Consider the following 18,656-nt stretch of genomic DNA (forward strand, 5'->3'; position numbering starts at 1 on the left):
CTAGCCATTAAACTTGCCTTTGAGGAGTGGCGTCACTGGCTAGAAGGAGCAGAACATACGATTACTGTATACACGGATCACAAGAATTTAGAATACATCGAGGGGGCTAAGAGATTAAGTCCTCGTCAGGCTCGATGGTCTTTATTTTTTTTCGAGGTTCAGATTCGTAATTACGTATACCCCGGGTAGCAAGAACATTAAGGCAGATGCCCTGTCCAGATGCTTTGAGCCGGAGACAGCACAGCCCTCGGCCCCAGAGACCATTATCCCACAGAGATTAGTGCTAGCAGTAACGGAGACTTGGGAAGACTGGACAGAGACCTTGAGTCCCTTTCAGCAGGATGTCCCCGAGGGGAAGCCTGAGGGCGTTTTATTTGTGCCTCTGCCATTCCGTCTCCGGATGCTACAGATGTTCCATTCACACAAGAATGCGGGACATCCTGGGGCGTCTAGAACGCAAGATCTTGTGGCCAGGTGTGCTTGGTGGCCTTCTCTGGCAGTAGACTGCAAAGAATTTGTTAGGGAATGTGCGGTATGTGCTAAAAGCAAACCCTCCCGGCTGGCACCTGCAGGTACGTTGCAGCCTTTACCCACCCCGAGTGAACCATGGACCCACTTGTCCATGGATTTTGTGGGTGAGCTTCCCAGGTCAGAGGGCATGTTGGTCATTTGGGTGGTGGTCGACCGCTTCAGCAAGATGGCCCATTTTGTGCCCTTGAAAGGACTCCCTTCGGCCCAGGAATTGGCCGACTTGTTTATCATACACGTGTTCCGGATGCACGGCATTCCGGAAAACATAGCATCTGATCGGGGAGTCCAATTCGTATCTAGATTCTGGAGGGCATTCTGCCATCAAATGGGCATGAAGCTGTCGTTTTCATCGGGCTATCACCCACAGACCAATGGTCAGATGGAGAGGGTCAACCAGTCTTTGGAGCAGTTTTTAAGATGCTACGTAGTGTTGGGCGAACAGTGTTCGCCACTGTTCGGGTTCTGCAGAACATCACCCTGTTCGGGTGATGTTCGAGTTCGGCCGAACACCTGATGGTGCTCGGCCAAACCGTTCGGCCACATGGCCGAACTAAGAGCGCATGGCCGAACGTTCCCCGAACGTTCGGCTAGCGCTGTGATTGGCCGAACGGGTCACGTGGTTCGGACCCCGAACGCGCTCTGATTGGCCGAACGGGTCACGTGGTTCGGCCCGAACGCGCTCTGATTGGCTGAACGGTCACGTGGTTCGGGTAAATAAATACCCGAACCACGTCATATCTCCGCCATTTGTCTGTGGGTTTAGCTTTGGGTAGGCAGGCAGGGTAGTTCGCGCTCCAGCCACGCTAGCCAGGGTCCCTGCAGTCATTGTGTGTCGCTGCTGGGAACAGTAGTACACCGCTCGCTCAGCCACACTATATATAGCATTGTTTACTGCCACTGTGTGTGTACACGGCTCAGCCAGACTATATAGCATTGTTTACTGCCACTCTGTGTACACCGCTCAGCCAGACTATATAGCATTGTGTGTACTGCCACTCTGTGTACACCGCTCAGCCAGACTATATAGCATTGTGTGTACTGCCACTCTGTGTACACCGCTCAGCCAGACTATATAGCATTGTGTGTACTGCCACTCTGTGTACACCGCTCAGCCAGACTATATAGCATTGTGTGTACTGCCACTCTGTGTACACCGCTCAGCCAGACTATATAGCATTGTGTACACCGCTCAGCCAGACTATATAGCATTGTTTACTGCCACTCTGTGTACACCGCTCAGCCAGACTATATAGCATTGTGTGTACTGCCACTCTGTGTACACCGCTCAGCCAGACTATATAGCATTGTGTGTACTGCCACTGTGTGTACACCTCTCAGCCAGACTATATAGCATTGTGTGTACTGCCACTGTGTGTACACCGCTCAGCCAGACTATATAGCATTGTTTACTGCCACTGTGTGTACACGGCTCAGCCAGACTATATAGCATTGTGTGTACTGCCACTCTGTGTACACCGCTCAGCCAGACTATATAGCATTGTTTACTGCCACTCTGTGTACACCGCTCAGCCAGACTATATAGCATTGTGTGTACTGCCACTCTGTGTACAATGCTCAGCCAGACTATATAGCATTGTGTGTACTGCCACTCTGTGTACACCGCTCAGCCAGACTATATAGCATTGTGTGTACTGCCACTCTGTGTACACCGCTCAGCCAGACTATATAGCATTGTTTACTGCCACTCTGTATACACCGCTCAGCCAGACTATATAGCATTGTGTGTACTGCCACTCTGTGTACACCGCTCAGCCAGACTATATAGCATTGTGTGTACTGCCACTCTGTGTACACCGCTCAGCCAGACTATATAGCATTGTGTGTACTGCCACTGTGTGTACACCGCTCAGCCAGACTATATAGCATTGTTTACTGCCACTCTGTGTACACCGATCAGCCAGACTATATAGCATTGTGTGTACTGCCACTCTGTGTACACCGCTCAGCCAGACTATATAGCATTGTGTGTACTGCCACTCTGTGTACACCGCTCAGCCAGACTATATAGCATTGTGTACACCGCTCAGCCAGACAATATAGCATTGTTTACTGCCACTCTGTGTACACCGCTCAGCCAGACTATATAGCATTGTGTGTACTGCCACTGTGTGTACACCGCTCAGCCAGACTATATAGCATTGTGTGTACTGCCACTGTGTGTACACCGCTCAGCCAGACTATATAGCATTGTTTACTGCCACTGTGTGTACACGGCTCAGCCAGACTATATAGCATTGTGTGTACTGCCACTCTGTGTACACCGCTCAGCCAGACTATATAGCATTGTTTACTGCCACTCTGTGTACACCGCTCAGCCAGACTATATAGCATTGTGTGTACTGCCACTCTGTGTACACCGCTCAGCCAGACTATATAGCATTGTGTGTACTGCCACTCTGTGTACACCGCTCAGCCAGACTATATAGCATTGTGTGTACTGCCACTCTGTGTACACCGCTCAGCCAGACTATATAGCATTGTTTACTGCCACTCCGTATACACCGCTCAGCCAGACTATATAGCATTGTGTACACCGCTCAGCCAGACTATATAGCATTGTTTACTGCCACTCTGTGTACACCGCTCAGCCAGACTATATAGCATTGTGTGTACTGCCACTCTGTGTACACCGCTCAGCCAGACTATATAGCATTGTTTACTGCCACTCTGTATACACCGCTCAGCCAGACTATATAGCATTGTGTACACTGCTCAGCCAGACTATATAGCATTGTTTACTGCCACTCTGTGTACACCGCTCAGCCAGACTATATAGCATTGTGTGTACTGCCACTCTGTGTACACCGCTCAGCCAGACTATATAGCATTGTGTGTACTGCCACTGTGTGTACACCGCTCAGCCAGACTATATAGCATTGTTTACTGCCACTCTGTGTACACCGCTCAGCCAGACTATATAGCATTGTGTGTACTGCCACTCTGTGTACACCGCTCAGCCAGACTATATAGCATTGTTTACTGCCACTCTGTGTACACCGCTCAGCCAGACTATATAGCATTGTGTGTACTGCCACTCTGTGTACACGGCTCAGCCAGACTATATAGCATTGTTTACTGCCACTGTGTGTACACGGCTCAGCCACACTATATAGCATTGTGTTTACTGCCACTCTGTGTCTGCTGGGAACAGTAGTACACCGCTCACCCGCCACTGTATAGCATTGTGCTCTATGTCGCTACTGGCAATAGTGGTACACCGCTCACCCACCACTGTATAGCATTTCTGTACTGCCACTGTACTGCTGCCAGTCAGCGTGTACTTTAAGGATAAGTGAAATGAGGAAGAAATCCGGTGAAAGAGGGAGGGGCAAGGGAAGAGGTGTTTCCCCTGACGGTTCACGTACAGGCCACAGGGGAGCACCCAAGAAAACCCACTCAATACCGCCCATGTTGTCCAGGACAACAACCCTCACAGATTCAAAAGAACAGGACCAGATAATTACTTGGATGACCTCTCAAGCGTCCAGCAGTGGGTTAAGCAGCACCAGCACATCACGCACGAGGTCTGAGTCCTCAGCCAGTTACAAGGAGCCAGTGGGCACAAAGCTGACACAACCGGCAGCGACACCACGCACACAACTGCCAGATAACCAGTCCGATGAATTACCTCTGAACACAATGGGGTATTCGCAGGAGCTATTCCCAGGCCAACAAACTTCCACCTTTGAAAGGTCAATGGAGGAACAGCCAGAAATGTTGTGCCCGGATTCACAACCATTAACTGTGGGAAATGCACCGGGCACTGAAATACAACAAGGCGAGTCCGAGGACTTTGAAACCCAAATCCCAGAGCAAGTTGGGCAGGAGGGGTTGCAATTGCAGGAGGTCGGCTGAGAAGATCTGGAAGACGACGTTGGAGTGAGCTGCGCAGAGGTTGTTCTGGGGAGCTCTACTCCACGGCGGCGGCCCCCCACAATGACATATGACGAGTTTGAGGAGATGGAAGAGGAGGGTATGGACAATGTGGACATACACCCAGATTTTGTTTGTGAACGAGAACATCGCCGTCGTAGCAGCAGCACAGATGAGTCTGTTGAAGAACCCACTGCTGCACGAGTTCGCCTTGTGCCACAAGGTAGGCGGCGCGCAATTTCAGGCACCACAAGCGTGGAAGTTCAAGTGAGAGGCAAAAGAGGCGCAAACAGAAATCGCCAGCAAGGCAGGTGCTCCAAAGTCTGGGCTTTCTTTGAAGACTGCACTGAGGATGTTACCATGGCGATTTGCAAGGTGTGCAAGACCCGCCTGAGCAGGGGGAAAAGTATTTACAACCTCTCCACCACCAGCATGAGCCGCCACATGCTATCCAAACATCCCACTCTGTGGGCAAACTCGACAGGACAGGGTACCAGCAACACTGCCTCCCTTGGGTTCACCAGACTCACCACCAGACCTGCCTCAGCAGCAGCAGTAGCCCAGCCATTGCGTGGTTCACAACATTCACAAACATCAGACGACGCTGACACTGTCACTTTCCGGAGTAGTGCTCTTGAGGTCTCCCAGTCTTCATCAAACACAACAACCAACAGCCCTTCAGTGTGCAGCCCTACGGTTCAGTTGTCTGTCTCGGAGATGTTTGAGCGCAAGAGGAAATTGCCAGCAAATGACCCCCGGGCCGTGGCACTAACAGCCAGCATAGCCAAGCTTCTGGCCTGCGAAATGCTGCCATATCGAGTGGTGGAGACAAACAGCTTCAAGGGCATGATGTCAGTGGCCATCCCACGTTACGTGGTTCCCAGCCGCTACCACTTTGCGCGCTCTGCAGTGCCTGAGTTGCATGAGCACGTGGTCAGCAAAATAACCCGAAGCTTGAAGAATGCCGTTGCCTGCAAGGTTCACCTCACCACTGACACCTGGACGAGTGCGTTCGGCCAGGGTCGATACATCTCCCTTACCGCGCACTGGGTGAACCTTGTGGAGCCTGGCAGCGATTCCTCACATGCTACGGCGCGGGTGTTGCCCACGCCGCAAACAGCTGCACCGCCGTCCCTCCCACTGGATAACAGCAGCACCTACCTCTCTGACTCCTTCTCCTCCAACGCATCTCAAAGCTGTACCTCATCCGGAAATGCGAACCCAGCACCAGCAGCAGTAGGATCGTGGAAGCAGTGCAGCACAGCTGTTGGCATGCGTCAGCAAGCGTTGCTGAAGCTGATCTGCCTTGGGGATAAGCAGCACACAGGGGAGGAAATTTGGAGGGGAATAAAGGAACAGACGGATTTGTGGCTGATACCGCTGGACCTGAAACCGGGCATGGTTGTGTGTGATAATGGGAGTAATCTCATTCGCGCTTTAAGGTTGGCTAAGCTGACACACATCACTTGCCTGGCGCATGTGATGAACCTAGTAGTTCAGCGGTTCCTGAAGACATACCCAGGCGTGGCCGATCTTCTGTTGAAGGTGCGACGAGTGGCCAAACATTGTAGAAATTCAAGTACTGCTTCGGGGGCACTCGCCAAGATGCAGGAGCGCTTCAATCTCCCCCACCATCGCTTGCTGTGTGATGTCCCTACGCGCTGGAATTCTACGCTGCACATGCTAGCCCGCTTTTGCGAGCAGAAGAGTGCAGTGGTCCAGTACATGACGGTGCACGGCGCAGTACCGAGGCGCATCCGGCCAGCTGCCAAGCTTCTGTGGATCCGATTGGGCCAACATGTTGGACCTCTGCCAAGTCCTCCAAAATTTTGAGCAATCCACGTTGCTTGTGAGCAGTGACAACTCTTCAGTCAGCATTACCATACCACTGCTGTGTTTACTGAAGAGGTCAATGTTGAAAATCAAGGAAACAGCTGTCATGATGCAACTGGGGGAATCTGAAGGAGAAAACGATCAGCGTGATGGTACCAACATCAGGCCATCCGCCTCAGGAAACGCTGGCCCCAGCAGCTATGACGAAGAAGAGGAGGAGGAACAGCTGGAGTTGGAGCAGGAATTTCCTGCCACCACTGACGAGGGCCAGAGCAGTGCACGTTGGACTTCCACAATTCAGCGCGAATGGTCAGCAGAAGCAGACCAGGAAGAAGGTGACGACTATGATGCATCACAACAACTATCACAACGCTCACAAGAGGATGATGAGGATTCTGGTAGGACTCTGGCACACATGGCTCAATTCATGCTAGACTGCATTGAACGCGACCCACGCATTGTGCGCATTCTGGACAACACCAATTACTGGGTTTATACCCTTCTGGATTCACGGTACAAACACAATGTTCCAAAACTGCTTGAAGAAAGAGTCAGACAGGTCAAAATGGAAGAATACCAGCAGGCCCTTGTGGAGACTTTAGAGAGGAGATTGACATCCTCCCCCTCCTCTAGCCAGTTGTACGCCGACAGACTGACTTCCGCAAACCCAGGACGACCAGGAGGGCAGCAAACAACACAAGCCGCAGCTAGTGCCCAAAAGGGAATGGTATCGGCAGTGTCCTTGGAGTGGGAAAATTTTCTGACACCCATGCAGCAGCAGCCCACAGAACAGCAAGCGTGCAGATCCACCTCCAACACCGATCACCCGGAGAAGATGGTCAAGGACTACATGTCAGATGGCGTAGCTGTGTCTAACAATCCATCTGCACCCTTCAACTATTGGGTATCGAAGCTAGACACCTGGCACGAACTGGCAATGTACGCAATAGAGGTGCTGGCTTGCCCGGCAGTCAGCGTTATGTCGGAACGCTGTTTCAGTGCTGCCGGAGGCATCGTCACAGATCGGCGTATCCGCCTCTCCACAGAAAATGCAGACCGTCTGACTCAAATTAAAATGAATCAATCCTGGATTGGAAACGACTACGCAACACTCCAGGACCCCAACCAAGTAACATGACCAATGAACATCTGGGATGGTTTAGCGTTTCCGGTCCCTGTTTATTGAACCTCTCATCTGTATTACATTTATGACTGCATGGCGGCAAAAAGCATTGCTGCTATATCCGCACGCTTTTTGTCCTCATGCAAGGCCTGGGTTGTTGTGTCTCAAAAAGCATGGCCTTCTCCTCCTGCGCCTGCTCCTGTTCCATCACGTGTGCTGCTGCTGCTGGGTTAGCGTTGCCGGTCCCTGTTTATGGAACCTCTCATCTGTATTACACTTATGACTGCATGGCTGCAAAAAGCATTGCTATATCCGCACGCTTTTTGTCCTCATGCAAGGCCTGTGTTGTTGTGTCTCAAAAAGCTTAGCCTTCTCCTCCTGCACCTGCTCCTGTTCCATCACGTCTGCTGCTGCTGGGTTAGCGTTGCCGCGTGGTCCCTGTTTATTGAACCTCTTATCTTTATTACATTTATGACTGCATGGCGGTACAAAGCATGCTATCCGCACGCTTCTTGTCCTCATGCAAGGCCTGGGTTGTTGTGTCTCAAAAACCGTGGCCTTCTCCTCCTGCGCCTCCTCCTGTTCCATCACGTGTGCTGCTGCTGCTGCTGGGTTAGCGTTACCGGTCCCTGTTTATTGAACCTCTTATCTTTATTACATTTATGACTGCATGGCGGTACAAAGCATGCTATCCGCACGCTTCTTGTCCTCATGCAAGGCCTGGGTTGTTGTGTCTCAAAAACCGTGGCCTTCTCCTCCTGCGCCTCCTCCTGTTCCATCACGTGTGCTGCTGCTGCTGCTGGGTTAGCGTTACCGGTCCCTGTTTATGGAACCTCTTCTCTTTATTTCATTTATGACTGCATGGCGGTAAAAAGCATGCTATCCGCACGCTTCTTGTCCTCATGCAAGGCCTGGGTTGTTGTGTCTCAAAGCGTGGCCTTCTCCTCCTGCGCCTCCTCCTGTTCCATCACGTGTGCTGCTGCTGCTGCTGGGTTAGCGTTACCGGTCCCTGTTTATGGAACCTCTTCTCTTTATTACATTTATGACTGCATGGCGGTAAAAAGCATGCTATCCGCATGCTTCTTGTCCTCATGCAAGGCCTGGGTTGTTGTGTCTCAAAGCGTGGCCTTCTCCTCCTGCGCCTCCTCCTGTTCCATCACGTGTGCTGCTGCTGCTGCTGGGTTAGCGTTACCGGTCCCTGTTTATGGAACCTCTTCTCTTTATTTCATTTATGACTGCATGGCGGTAAAAAGCATGCTATCCGCACGCTTCTTGTCCTCATGCAAGGCCTGGGTTGTTGTGTCTCAAAAAGCGTGGCCTTCTCCTCCTGCGCCTCCTCCTGTTCCATCATGTGTGCTGCTGCTGCTGCTGGGTTAGCGTTACCGGTCCCTGTTTATGGAACCTCTTCTCTTTATTACATTTATGACTGCATGGCGGTAAAAAGCATGTTACCTGTGCAAAGAAACATGACATTTTCAGCATTTAAAAGACAGTTTTTCCTTTAAAACTTTACAATCAATTTTCTCAAAAACTATAAGCTCTTTTTCAAATATTTTTTTCCCTCTTGTACTCACTCCCAAGGTGCACATACCCTACTAATTTGGGGTATGTAGCATGTAAGGAAGCTTTACAAAGCACGAAAGTTCGGGTCCCCATTGACTTCCATTATGTTCGGAGTTCGGCGCGAACACCCGAACATCGCGGCGATGTTCGGCGAACGTTTTCGAACCCGAACATCTAGGTGTTCGCCCAACACTAATGCTACGTTGCAGAGGCGCAGAATGACTGGGTCAAATTTCTGCCCTTTGCAGAATTCGCACAAAATAATTTGAAAAGTTCTTCCACCGGATTTTCTCCGTTCCAGGTAGTGTCCGGGAGATTGCCCAAATTCTCACCATTGCCAGTGGCCTCCACTCCATTCCCTGCTCTGGAGGCCTGGCAAAGGTCTTTTAAAGACATTTGGCGGACGGTGAGAGATAGTTTGGAAAAGGCGTTTATGAGTCAGAAAGGTCAAGCTGACTAGAGACGGTCTTTGGAGTAGAGATTCCAACCAGGAGACTTGGTTTGGGTATCCACACGTCACTTGACCCTGAAACAGCCCTCAGACAAATTGGGCCCCAGGTTTGTCGGTCCATTTTCGGTAGCCAGAAAGATCAACAACGTCACCTATGCCATTAACCTTCCTGCCAGCATGCGTGGCGTAAAAACTTTTCACGTGTCCCTGCTTAAACCTGCAGTCCATGTGGGCCCCACTCCTCCTCCTCCTGTCATGGTGGATGACCAACCTGAGTATGAGGTAGAGAAAATATTAGACTCACGCATTGTACAGAACTCGGTACAATATCTGGTACATTGGAGAGGGTATGGCATTGAGGAGAGACAGTGGGTACCGGGGAGCCGCATGCATGCGGACGAGTTAAGGAAGGAGTTTCATGCCTTACGTCCCGAGAAACCTGGGAGGAGTTGTCCGGAGTCCACTCCTCGGGGGGGGGGTACTGTGAGGAAACGCGGAAAAGCAGCCGCCTCGGCTCAGCGTGAGGCAGCTGCTTCTTGGAGGGGCAGGGCGGAACGCGGAAAAACCGCCGCGTCTGACATGGCGGTTGGTTCGCATGGCTCCATTGCTGGTGCACCGTTCCTGCGCGGGGAGGCCGCCGCATGTGCTGTGAGCGATGCGGCCAACCCCGCGCATAGGACCACAGATGCAGGACAAGACAGTGTTGGTGTGGCTGGGACCCATAGTCCCTCTAGGTTTAGAATGACGAGCGTGCGCGCAGAGAGGCAGAACCTATATGGCAGCCAGAAGTAGGTCAGCTGACCAGGCTGGTCCGCTGACAATTCAGAATCATCTCATTGGTCCAGCACTTGGGGAGGTGCTGGAGAGTAGCTGTGTATATATACTGCTGGCTGTTCAGTTGCTGGTTGTCTGGTGTTGCGAACACTTCGTGGTAGCACTCAGACCTGTCTGTATCTGTGTTCTAGCATAGTTTCCAAAGGTGTTGACGGCTACGGATCTCACACCTTAGCGTTAGGAAATTATATTGTATTATCTGTTATGATTTTCTGCTTGCCAGACTACTCTTGTGAACTCTGATTCTGTACCTCGATATTTCTGATTCTCTGTTGCCGAACCCCGGCTCGCTCTAAGACCCTGCATCTGCCTCCTGTTTCTGTACCTCGATATTTTGATACCCTGTTGCCGGACCATGCCTGTACTTTAGACTCCGCCTCTGCCTTCTGAATCTGTACTTTATCTGTCCGTATGTTTATGTAGCGCACCCGTGGGTGTGTCTTAGAAGTGGGATAGTAGGTTCAGACCTCCTTTGCTCCGGTGAACACCCTTTTTTCTTCCCCAATGCTCAGACACAGTTTATATGAACAATGGGCCTGTTTATTTTCAACAGTAAGACCCTAAGCAAAAAATGTAGAATGGTGTGCAGATCTGTTACCTCTGAGGGCAGAAATACAAGCAACTCACTATGATGAAGTCCTTAGGCTCACCCATTCAAGGAAACAGTCCACTCTCTCTGGTCCCAGTGCAGCAGTCATACAGCTTGATCTTCTGTCTGGCCAGTAGTGTTGTCCGGATCATGAACGATTCGGATCTTTGATCCGAATCTATTTTATGAGTCGATCATCCGAATCATCAAAATGAGTGATTCGGATCACAAAAGGGGCGGGGCCAGGAGCGACACGCCCCCTCTCAGCGGGCAGCGGGGTCCTGGAAGCAGAGCAGAGATGGATCGCTCTGTTGGAAGGGAGCCACCCTTGCAGGGAGAGAGGTAGAGGGGAGTCAGGGACATGGGTGCCACTGCCAGATATGTGTAGAGCACACATACTGGCTGCAATGTGCTGCTCATTACAGGCTGTCTGCTCCGTAGTTGTGCACAGTGATCACATTGGAAGCTTTTGGCTCAGCACAGCTCAGTAACTTTGCAGGCACTGTGATTGCTGGGCAATTATATGATCCTCCTGCACTCGGCACTAAACAGCTGCACTTATCTTTGGGGAATGCTTTCTTTCACTGTGCGACCTTTTCTTTCAAAGTGTACAGATGAACATATAGGTGAAATATATGACTTCAGCATGTGGGTATTACGTGCAAACATTTCTGCTCTCTGCTCGTCCCTCCTCCCATCTCTGTCCACTCCCTGCCCTCTGTCCATCTTCTCCCCTTCTCTGTGTGTCCACCCCCTCCCCTTCTCCTGTCCACAGACCTGTCCTGCTGTTCATTTCACCCCCGAATGCTTCTGGTAGTAAAATGATCCGAGATTCGGATCAAAGATCCAGATCTCTTCAATGATCCGATTCGAATCATCCGGATCATTGAAAAGATCCGAACTTCCCATCTCTACTGGCCAGACAATCCAGTAACTCTGTCTTTAACAGCACACACAGGACACAAGTCAATCCTCTGTCCCTTCTCTCTCCTCCCCCAGGATTATAGCGCCAAAACTTCCTCTCTCCTCGGGAACTGTCCTCTGAAAACTTGGTTCCTAGGTGGCACAGTAATCTTTCCTAAGTGCACCCCTTAGTGGGCATAACTGTGCACTGCAACCCATGAGGGAAATAAAAAGGTTTAGCATTAAACATTACCATTACACAAACCTATGAGGGTGTTACACTCTCCCCCCACTTAAAAAGGCTTGGGTCCTCCCAAGAAATGGTTTAGATCTAACATTATTTCAAATAACATTTAGTGTAACTAACTGAACATTAGTGCTGTAGTCAAATGGGACATTCCACCATGGAGCATCATCAACACACATTATTGTGTGGAGGGTGTCACCTTTAGAGCAAAGGGCAAAGGGAACATGGGCGTAGATTCCTCGATGTGCAGTGCTCACAGGTTCTTGAGTACTATTTCCCATAGTGTCATATGTGAGTCTCTGTGGAGGCCTAATCTGTCTGGGTGGCCTTAGTTCAGAGGTGTTGACCGGGGAGCATGCTTCAACAGGTGGTGCATCATTGACACACTTTATTTCTGTAGTAGTCACATCCTCTAGTTCTGGAGTGACCCGGGAGTCACCTACACTTGGATTAACTGCAAACAAGAGGTCATTGTCCATAGTAGGCAGGGGAAAACTCTCATTTTGTTGTTCGTTCAGAGCCGAAGAACCATCTATACAGATGTCTGTTTTGGTTTGGTCAACTTGACAAGGGATGAACTCTAGAGCATTAGCATTCAGATCACTTTCAATGGGGTTGTTGTGCACACTATCATAGAAAAGTCCATCTATACCCCATTCACTATCACTGTCTTCTTCTCCATCAAAGGTGGTCACTGGTTCTTCAGCTAACTGGGTAGCCCCTCCTCTTCTCTGCAATCTTTTGGATCGCCTGGAATTTGATTTTCCTTGTGCCCGTTTGGGTTCAGAATTTATCATCCTCACAGTTTCTGCTAGGGGCATCAAGTTGTTACGATGCCAAGTCTTGATTGGCCCTTCCTTCCCTTCAGGGCGGACTTGGTAGACTGGAATGTTTGGCAGTTGGGAGCAGATGATGTACGGATCAGAGCCCCAACGATTTGCTAGTTTGTGCTTGCCTTGAAGGCCCACATTCCTCAAAAGAACTCGGTCCCCTGGTTGAAGATCATGTACTTTCACTTTCTTGTCATAGCGGGACATTCTGTTGATGTCTCTGTCCTGAAGAGATTTCAGCCAACGCATAAGCTTGCTTAAGGCCTTTCTTGAGTCTCTCCACATAGCTGGTGTGAGAGTTCACTGGGGTGTCATCAGCAGAAACTCCAAATGTCAGATCAACAGGGAGACGAGCTTCTCGGCCAAACATTAAAAAGTAAGGTGAGAATCCTGTGGCATCATTTTTTGTGCTGTTATAGGCATGCACCACTGTGGCCACATGTCTACTCCAATGACTCTTTTTTTCAATAGACAAAGTCCCCAGCATGTCAAGTAAAGTCCTGTTGAAGCGTTCAGGCTGGGCATCCCCTTGTGGATGATATGGGGTGGTGCGACTCTTCTGCACTCCCAAAAGTGTCAGTAGTTCTCTTACAAGCTTGCTCTCAAAATCACGCCCCTGGTCAGAATGAATTCTCTTTGGTAGTCCATAATGAACAAAGAACTTTTCAACAAGCAGTTGAGCAACTGTGAGGGCTTTCTGATCACGAGCAGGAAATGCCTGAGCGTATCTTGTATAATGGTCTATCACAACCAACTCGTTGCTGATTCCCCCTTCGTCAGGTTCAATACTAAGAAAGTCTATGCATACAAGTTCTAATGGTCCTCCACTCTGTAACTGTCCCAAGTGAGCAGCTCTTGTGGGCAAAGTCTTTCTTTGAATACAGCACAAACAGGAACGGCAATAGTCCTCTATGTCTTGCTTCATACATGGCCAAAAAAATCTGTCTCTCACGAGCCCCAAAGTTCTGTCATAACCCAGATGGCCATGTTCGTCATGCAATGCACAAAGTACTGTCTCCTTGTATTTCTGAGGAAGTAATAACTGCCATTTTTCACTGTTGACCGCACTAAGAGCCCTTCTGTATACAAGTCCATTTCGTATCTGAAGCCGGTCCCACTCTTTGACCAACAGCCTTGCCATTGGGTGAACATCTGTACGAAGAATGTCAACTTGATTCTTCCCTAAGGCTGTCACTGCTAATTTTCCTAAAGGATCTTCCGTCTGATCTCTTCTGAGATCACTGTTGCTCAACACTGGTAATGAAGAAGCCTGCAGTGTGACTAGATTGCAATAGGATGAAGGTAGGCTTTCGGCTGGTAGTGCTAGGTTCTGGGCCCAACATTCACTTCTCTGCTGGACTGTTGAAAATTGGCACATAGCTCTCACTCCTGGTGCAGGTATTTCTACCCATTCATCATCAGGGTGTAAGTCTTCATGAGGTCTATGGGATAGACCATCAGCATCTCCATTCTGGGTGCCCGGACGGTACTTCAGACTGAAATTGTAGTTAGACAGGGCAGCCATCCATCTGTGTCCAGTGGCATCCAACTTTGCAGTAGTCTGTATGTATGTCAAAGGATTATTGTCAGTCTGAACTTCGAACTCAGCTCCATAAAGGTAGTCATGTAGTTTGTCCACTACAGCCCATTTCAGGGCAAGAAATTCCAATTTGTGGGCTGGGTAGTTCTTTTCAGTTGGAGATAAACTTCGGCTAATGAAAGCCACAGGCCTCAACCCCTGATCTTGCTCCTGATAGAGAACTCCTCCCAGACCTTCTCTGCTAGCATCTACATGGAGTGTATAGGGTTTAGTTGAGTCAGCATAGGCTAGCACTGGAGCATGGGTAAGACAATGCTTGAGCTTTTCAAATGCCTCATCACACTCAGAGGTCCAGCGGTCCTCGATACACTCTTTAGGCCCTCTTGGTCCCTTCACTTTCTTCAACTTGAAGCCTTCATCTGGTTCAGTGACATCCACATCACTTTGAAGCAGTTGGTTTAGTGGACGGGCTGTCTTGGCAAACCCTTGTACAAATCTTCTGTAATAGCTGCAGAACCCAAGGAATGAGCGCAACTCTGTGATGGTACGGGGCTTAGGCCAAGATGTCACTGCTTCAACTTTGCTAGGATCTGTCGCTATACCCTCTGCAGACACCACGTGTCCGACATATGTCACTGAAGGCTGGAAAAACTTGCATTTGTCCAAGGATAGTTTCAATCCTTCTTTTTCAATCCTATTCAACACTTTCCTTAGCCTTTCCTCATGCTCTTCTAATGTTTTCCCGAAAACAATGATGTCATCCAGGTAGACAAGTACTTCAAGAAGATGCATATCTCCAACTGTTCTTTCCATGAGCCGCTAAAAAATTGCTGGAGCATTTGATAGACCTTGAGGCATGTCATTAAACTCGAAGAACCCCAGAGGAGTGATGAACGCAGTCTTTTCTCTGTCTCTAGGGTCCATTGGAATTTGGTAATATCCACTCCTCAGATCTAACACGCTGAACCATTTGCTGCCCACCAAACAATTAAGTGCATCCTCTATCCGTGGGGTGGTGTATTGATCAGGGATGGTTCGCTGATTCAAAGTGCGGTAGTCAATGCACATGCGTATTGATCCATTTTTTTTTCTGACAACCACAATGGGGGAGGCATAAGGGCTCCTGGACTCCTGAATCACCCCAGCGGCTTTCAATTTCATCAAGTGCTGTCGCAGGTCCTCCAGATCTCCTGGAGCAACTCTTCTTGAGCGTTCCCTAAAGGGCCGATCTTCCTTCAGCCTGATGCTATGCATTTCACTCTTAGAACGACCTATGTCATATTCACTTGTAGAAAAACAGTTCTTCTTTTGCCTCAGCATCTCTTTAATTCGAGCCACCCATTCTGGTGACAAGATACCACCTCCTAAGTCAACATCTTCCAGATTCAGTTCATTTATATTGGTGTTATCACTTGGAGACAAAGGCATGGCAGCATATACATTTCCCAGATGGACTTGGGAGCGAAGAATAATGGGTGTGCTCCCTTTGTTCTTCAACCCCACTGGCAAAGTATCATGTGGGTGTTTCAATTTGTCAGCTGGCCAGACCTCTGGTATTAACTCCAGACCAGGTGGCAATTCTACTTCTGAGCCCATTTCCATCATGAAGTGGGAAGTAACTGCCTTTCCACACATCCTCACTTTTGCCCTTAGACAGGTTATTCTTCCCGGTTGAATTACATATTCTCTCCCAGGAGGAGACCAGACATGCCCAATCTCTTCTTTTTGGTTGATCTTCTCTTTTTTCAAAACATAGTACACTGGTTTTAAGAATGGGTGAAGCGAGGGACAGTTCTCAGCCAACTGCAGTCTCAACAATCTCCGAATAAAGTCTGTATTTGTTCCAACCAACATGGCAGCTTCTCCCTTCTCTTTAGGTCTTGGGCACACAACAGCTAGAGTGTCAACTTCTTCGCTGATCCCCACCACTGGTGTCGGGAACTCTAACTTGAGTGAGACATAGCCATCATATGGGAACTTTGTGTCGCTCAGACCCCAGATCTCCAGATCTTCCAGTCTTTGTAGTGGCAAGTGTTTCAGGTGCTTCTGATAAAAGTCTCTGAATAAAATAGTAACTTGAGCCCCAGTGTCCAACAAAGCCTTGCTATAGATTCCTTCTATCTTAATTGGCACTAGGGGGGAAGGCCCAATTAGACCAGCTGGCAGCTTCTCATTCCTTGTTCTTTCCACTGCCTTACAGTTGGCATGCTGATGAGCGGTAGATGGTCATCTTGAAGCTTTTGCTGTTTCTTTCAATGGAGCAGGCTTGATGGGTGAGACTCTGAACTGCTCTGAAGGGCATAGGTCTGGCTGTGTTAGTCTTCTGTCATCTGAAGTGAAAATGTATGAAGAATTCGAGGCAGGGGTTCTTTCCTTCATAGTGTTATTTATGGAGCTCTTTGAACTTGGGCACACAGTTGGCTCCTTCACTGAGGCCCTCTGAAGTTTCCCTGCATCGAGTTCACCAAGAACATTTCATTTACTCTCCTCAGATTCTCAGGATTTGGACATCTCCGTCTCATGTGTCCTGTCTCTCCACATCGGTAACAGAATCCAACGAATGGTCTTGATCTGACTCCATTTAATTCTTTTCTGACTGCCATACTTGCAGATGCTGCAACTGTTTGCTTCTCTTCTGCTAGTGTCTTGACTGTCTTCTGCAGCCCCTCTACTGTCTTGACAATCTGTGTTATTGAATCTGCTAGTGTAGCTACTTGTGACTGTATCTGTGATGCTTCAAAACTAAAGGCACTATGAACCATTGCTCCTGTTTGTACCTGAGCAGTGCTCCTTTCTTCCAACACTGCTTCTTCCTCTCTGACAGCTTTCACCAACTGATGATACATTAAAGTTGTCTGTTTTGTTTGTGCCCGCATCTTTATCATGATGGGATCTAGGGGTAATGCACCCTGAAATATCTGCTGAACTCTTTTCTGATCTACTTGGTCTGAGTCTATCCCCTTCTTGAGCATTAGTTGATGAAGTATCTGATCCAACCGCCTAATATACTGGGACAATTTCTCCCCCTCCATCTGATAGGTATGAGTGAACTTATATTGAAGCTCTTCCACTGTCTCAGTTCGGCCAAAAAAGTCTTGTAAAGCGTTCAAGTAGTCTCTAGCTGAGCAGTCCCTTTTGCTCAATCGTAGATTTCTGATCACTTCTGCAGCCGCCCCTTTGAGACTTTCAGCCACTCGCTGTTTCTTAACAGCTTCCGAAACACTCCATTCTTCTATTACTTGAAGTACTTGGTCCAGCCAGGGTTCAAACTCCTCCTCCCCATTTGGTGTGGGCTGAGTCCCTGAAAAGAACTTTAATTTTCGGTATTCAGATGCTAAAGATTCCTGGCCCAGAGTCGCACATTTACTCATTACTTCGGTCAAAGCTTGTACTAACTCAGAGGTGGTGACCATGTCATTTGCATCTACTGACTTGTTTTCAGGTGAAAACTCTGTTCGGACCAATCTAGCTTTAAGTCCCTCTTTCCCAAATTCAAAATCCTCAGGGAAATCTAACACTGACACTGGTGTCTCCCACTCAAACAGAACATCTGTCCTCTCCTCTTCTGTGTCTCTATTCACTTTTATATCTCTAATTAGACAATGTTCTCCTGGGATAATGTCTTCCATCAAATCATAAAGCTGACGGCGGGATAATTTAGTACTAGGGACTATCAATGCCAGTGCTTTGTCTAAGTCCACTCTACAGGTCTGACACCACTCAGTGACTGATTTTGAGTCCATTTTTTTCGTCTTTATTGTGCTTCAAAAGGGTGAAAAGGGGCGGAGTTATGGTCTGAAACTATCCCGGACGAACCCCCAAAATGTAGCGCACCCGTGGGTGTGTCTTAGAAGTGGGATAGTAGGTTCAGACCTCCTTTGCTCCGGTGAACACCCTTTTTTCTTCCCTAATGCTCAGACACAGTTTATATGAACAATGGGCCTGTTTATTTTCAACAGTAAGACCCTAAGCAAAATAATGATAAACACACAATCTTGCACACAATATTACTAGTTATAAAATAATACTGCAATATGGTATGTAAAGCAAGGTCAAACAGTTTCTTAAACAGTCATTTCAAGCAATTACACTTTTCTCCACAGGGTGTCGCTATAACGAGTTTCACTATAAAGTTAAACTATGCTGAGAATACAATGAAAGTTAGATATTGAAACTAGTCAAATGAAAATACAGCAGCCGAATATCTTAATCCCTATAAATGGCTTTTAATACTTAAATATACCAAAAAGGAAGAAAAATATAGTCCTGGTGGTAGCAAAAAGAAGAAAAAGTTGGCAGCTGCATGCGTTGGGGCCCG

At 48.6% G+C, this 18,656-nt stretch overlaps 1 protein-coding gene across 1 annotated transcript; it reads right to left on the minus strand.

Annotated features, from left to right (window-relative positions):
* Nucleotides 1–16,764: 16,764 nt before the first annotated feature.
* LOC137532420 (modulator of apoptosis 1-like) lies at nt 16,765–18,081 on the minus strand. Its single transcript, XM_068252896.1, has one exon. It carries the CDS (start codon nt 18,079–18,081, stop codon nt 16,765–16,767), a length of 1,317 nt encoding a protein of 438 aa, XP_068108997.1.
* Nucleotides 18,082–18,656: the final 575 nt, after the last annotated feature.

The sequence above is a fragment of the Hyperolius riggenbachi genome, chromosome 9, assembly GCF_040937935.1.
Source record: "Hyperolius riggenbachi isolate aHypRig1 chromosome 9, aHypRig1.pri, whole genome shotgun sequence".
Lineage (NCBI taxonomy): Eukaryota > Metazoa > Chordata > Amphibia > Anura > Hyperoliidae > Hyperolius > Hyperolius riggenbachi.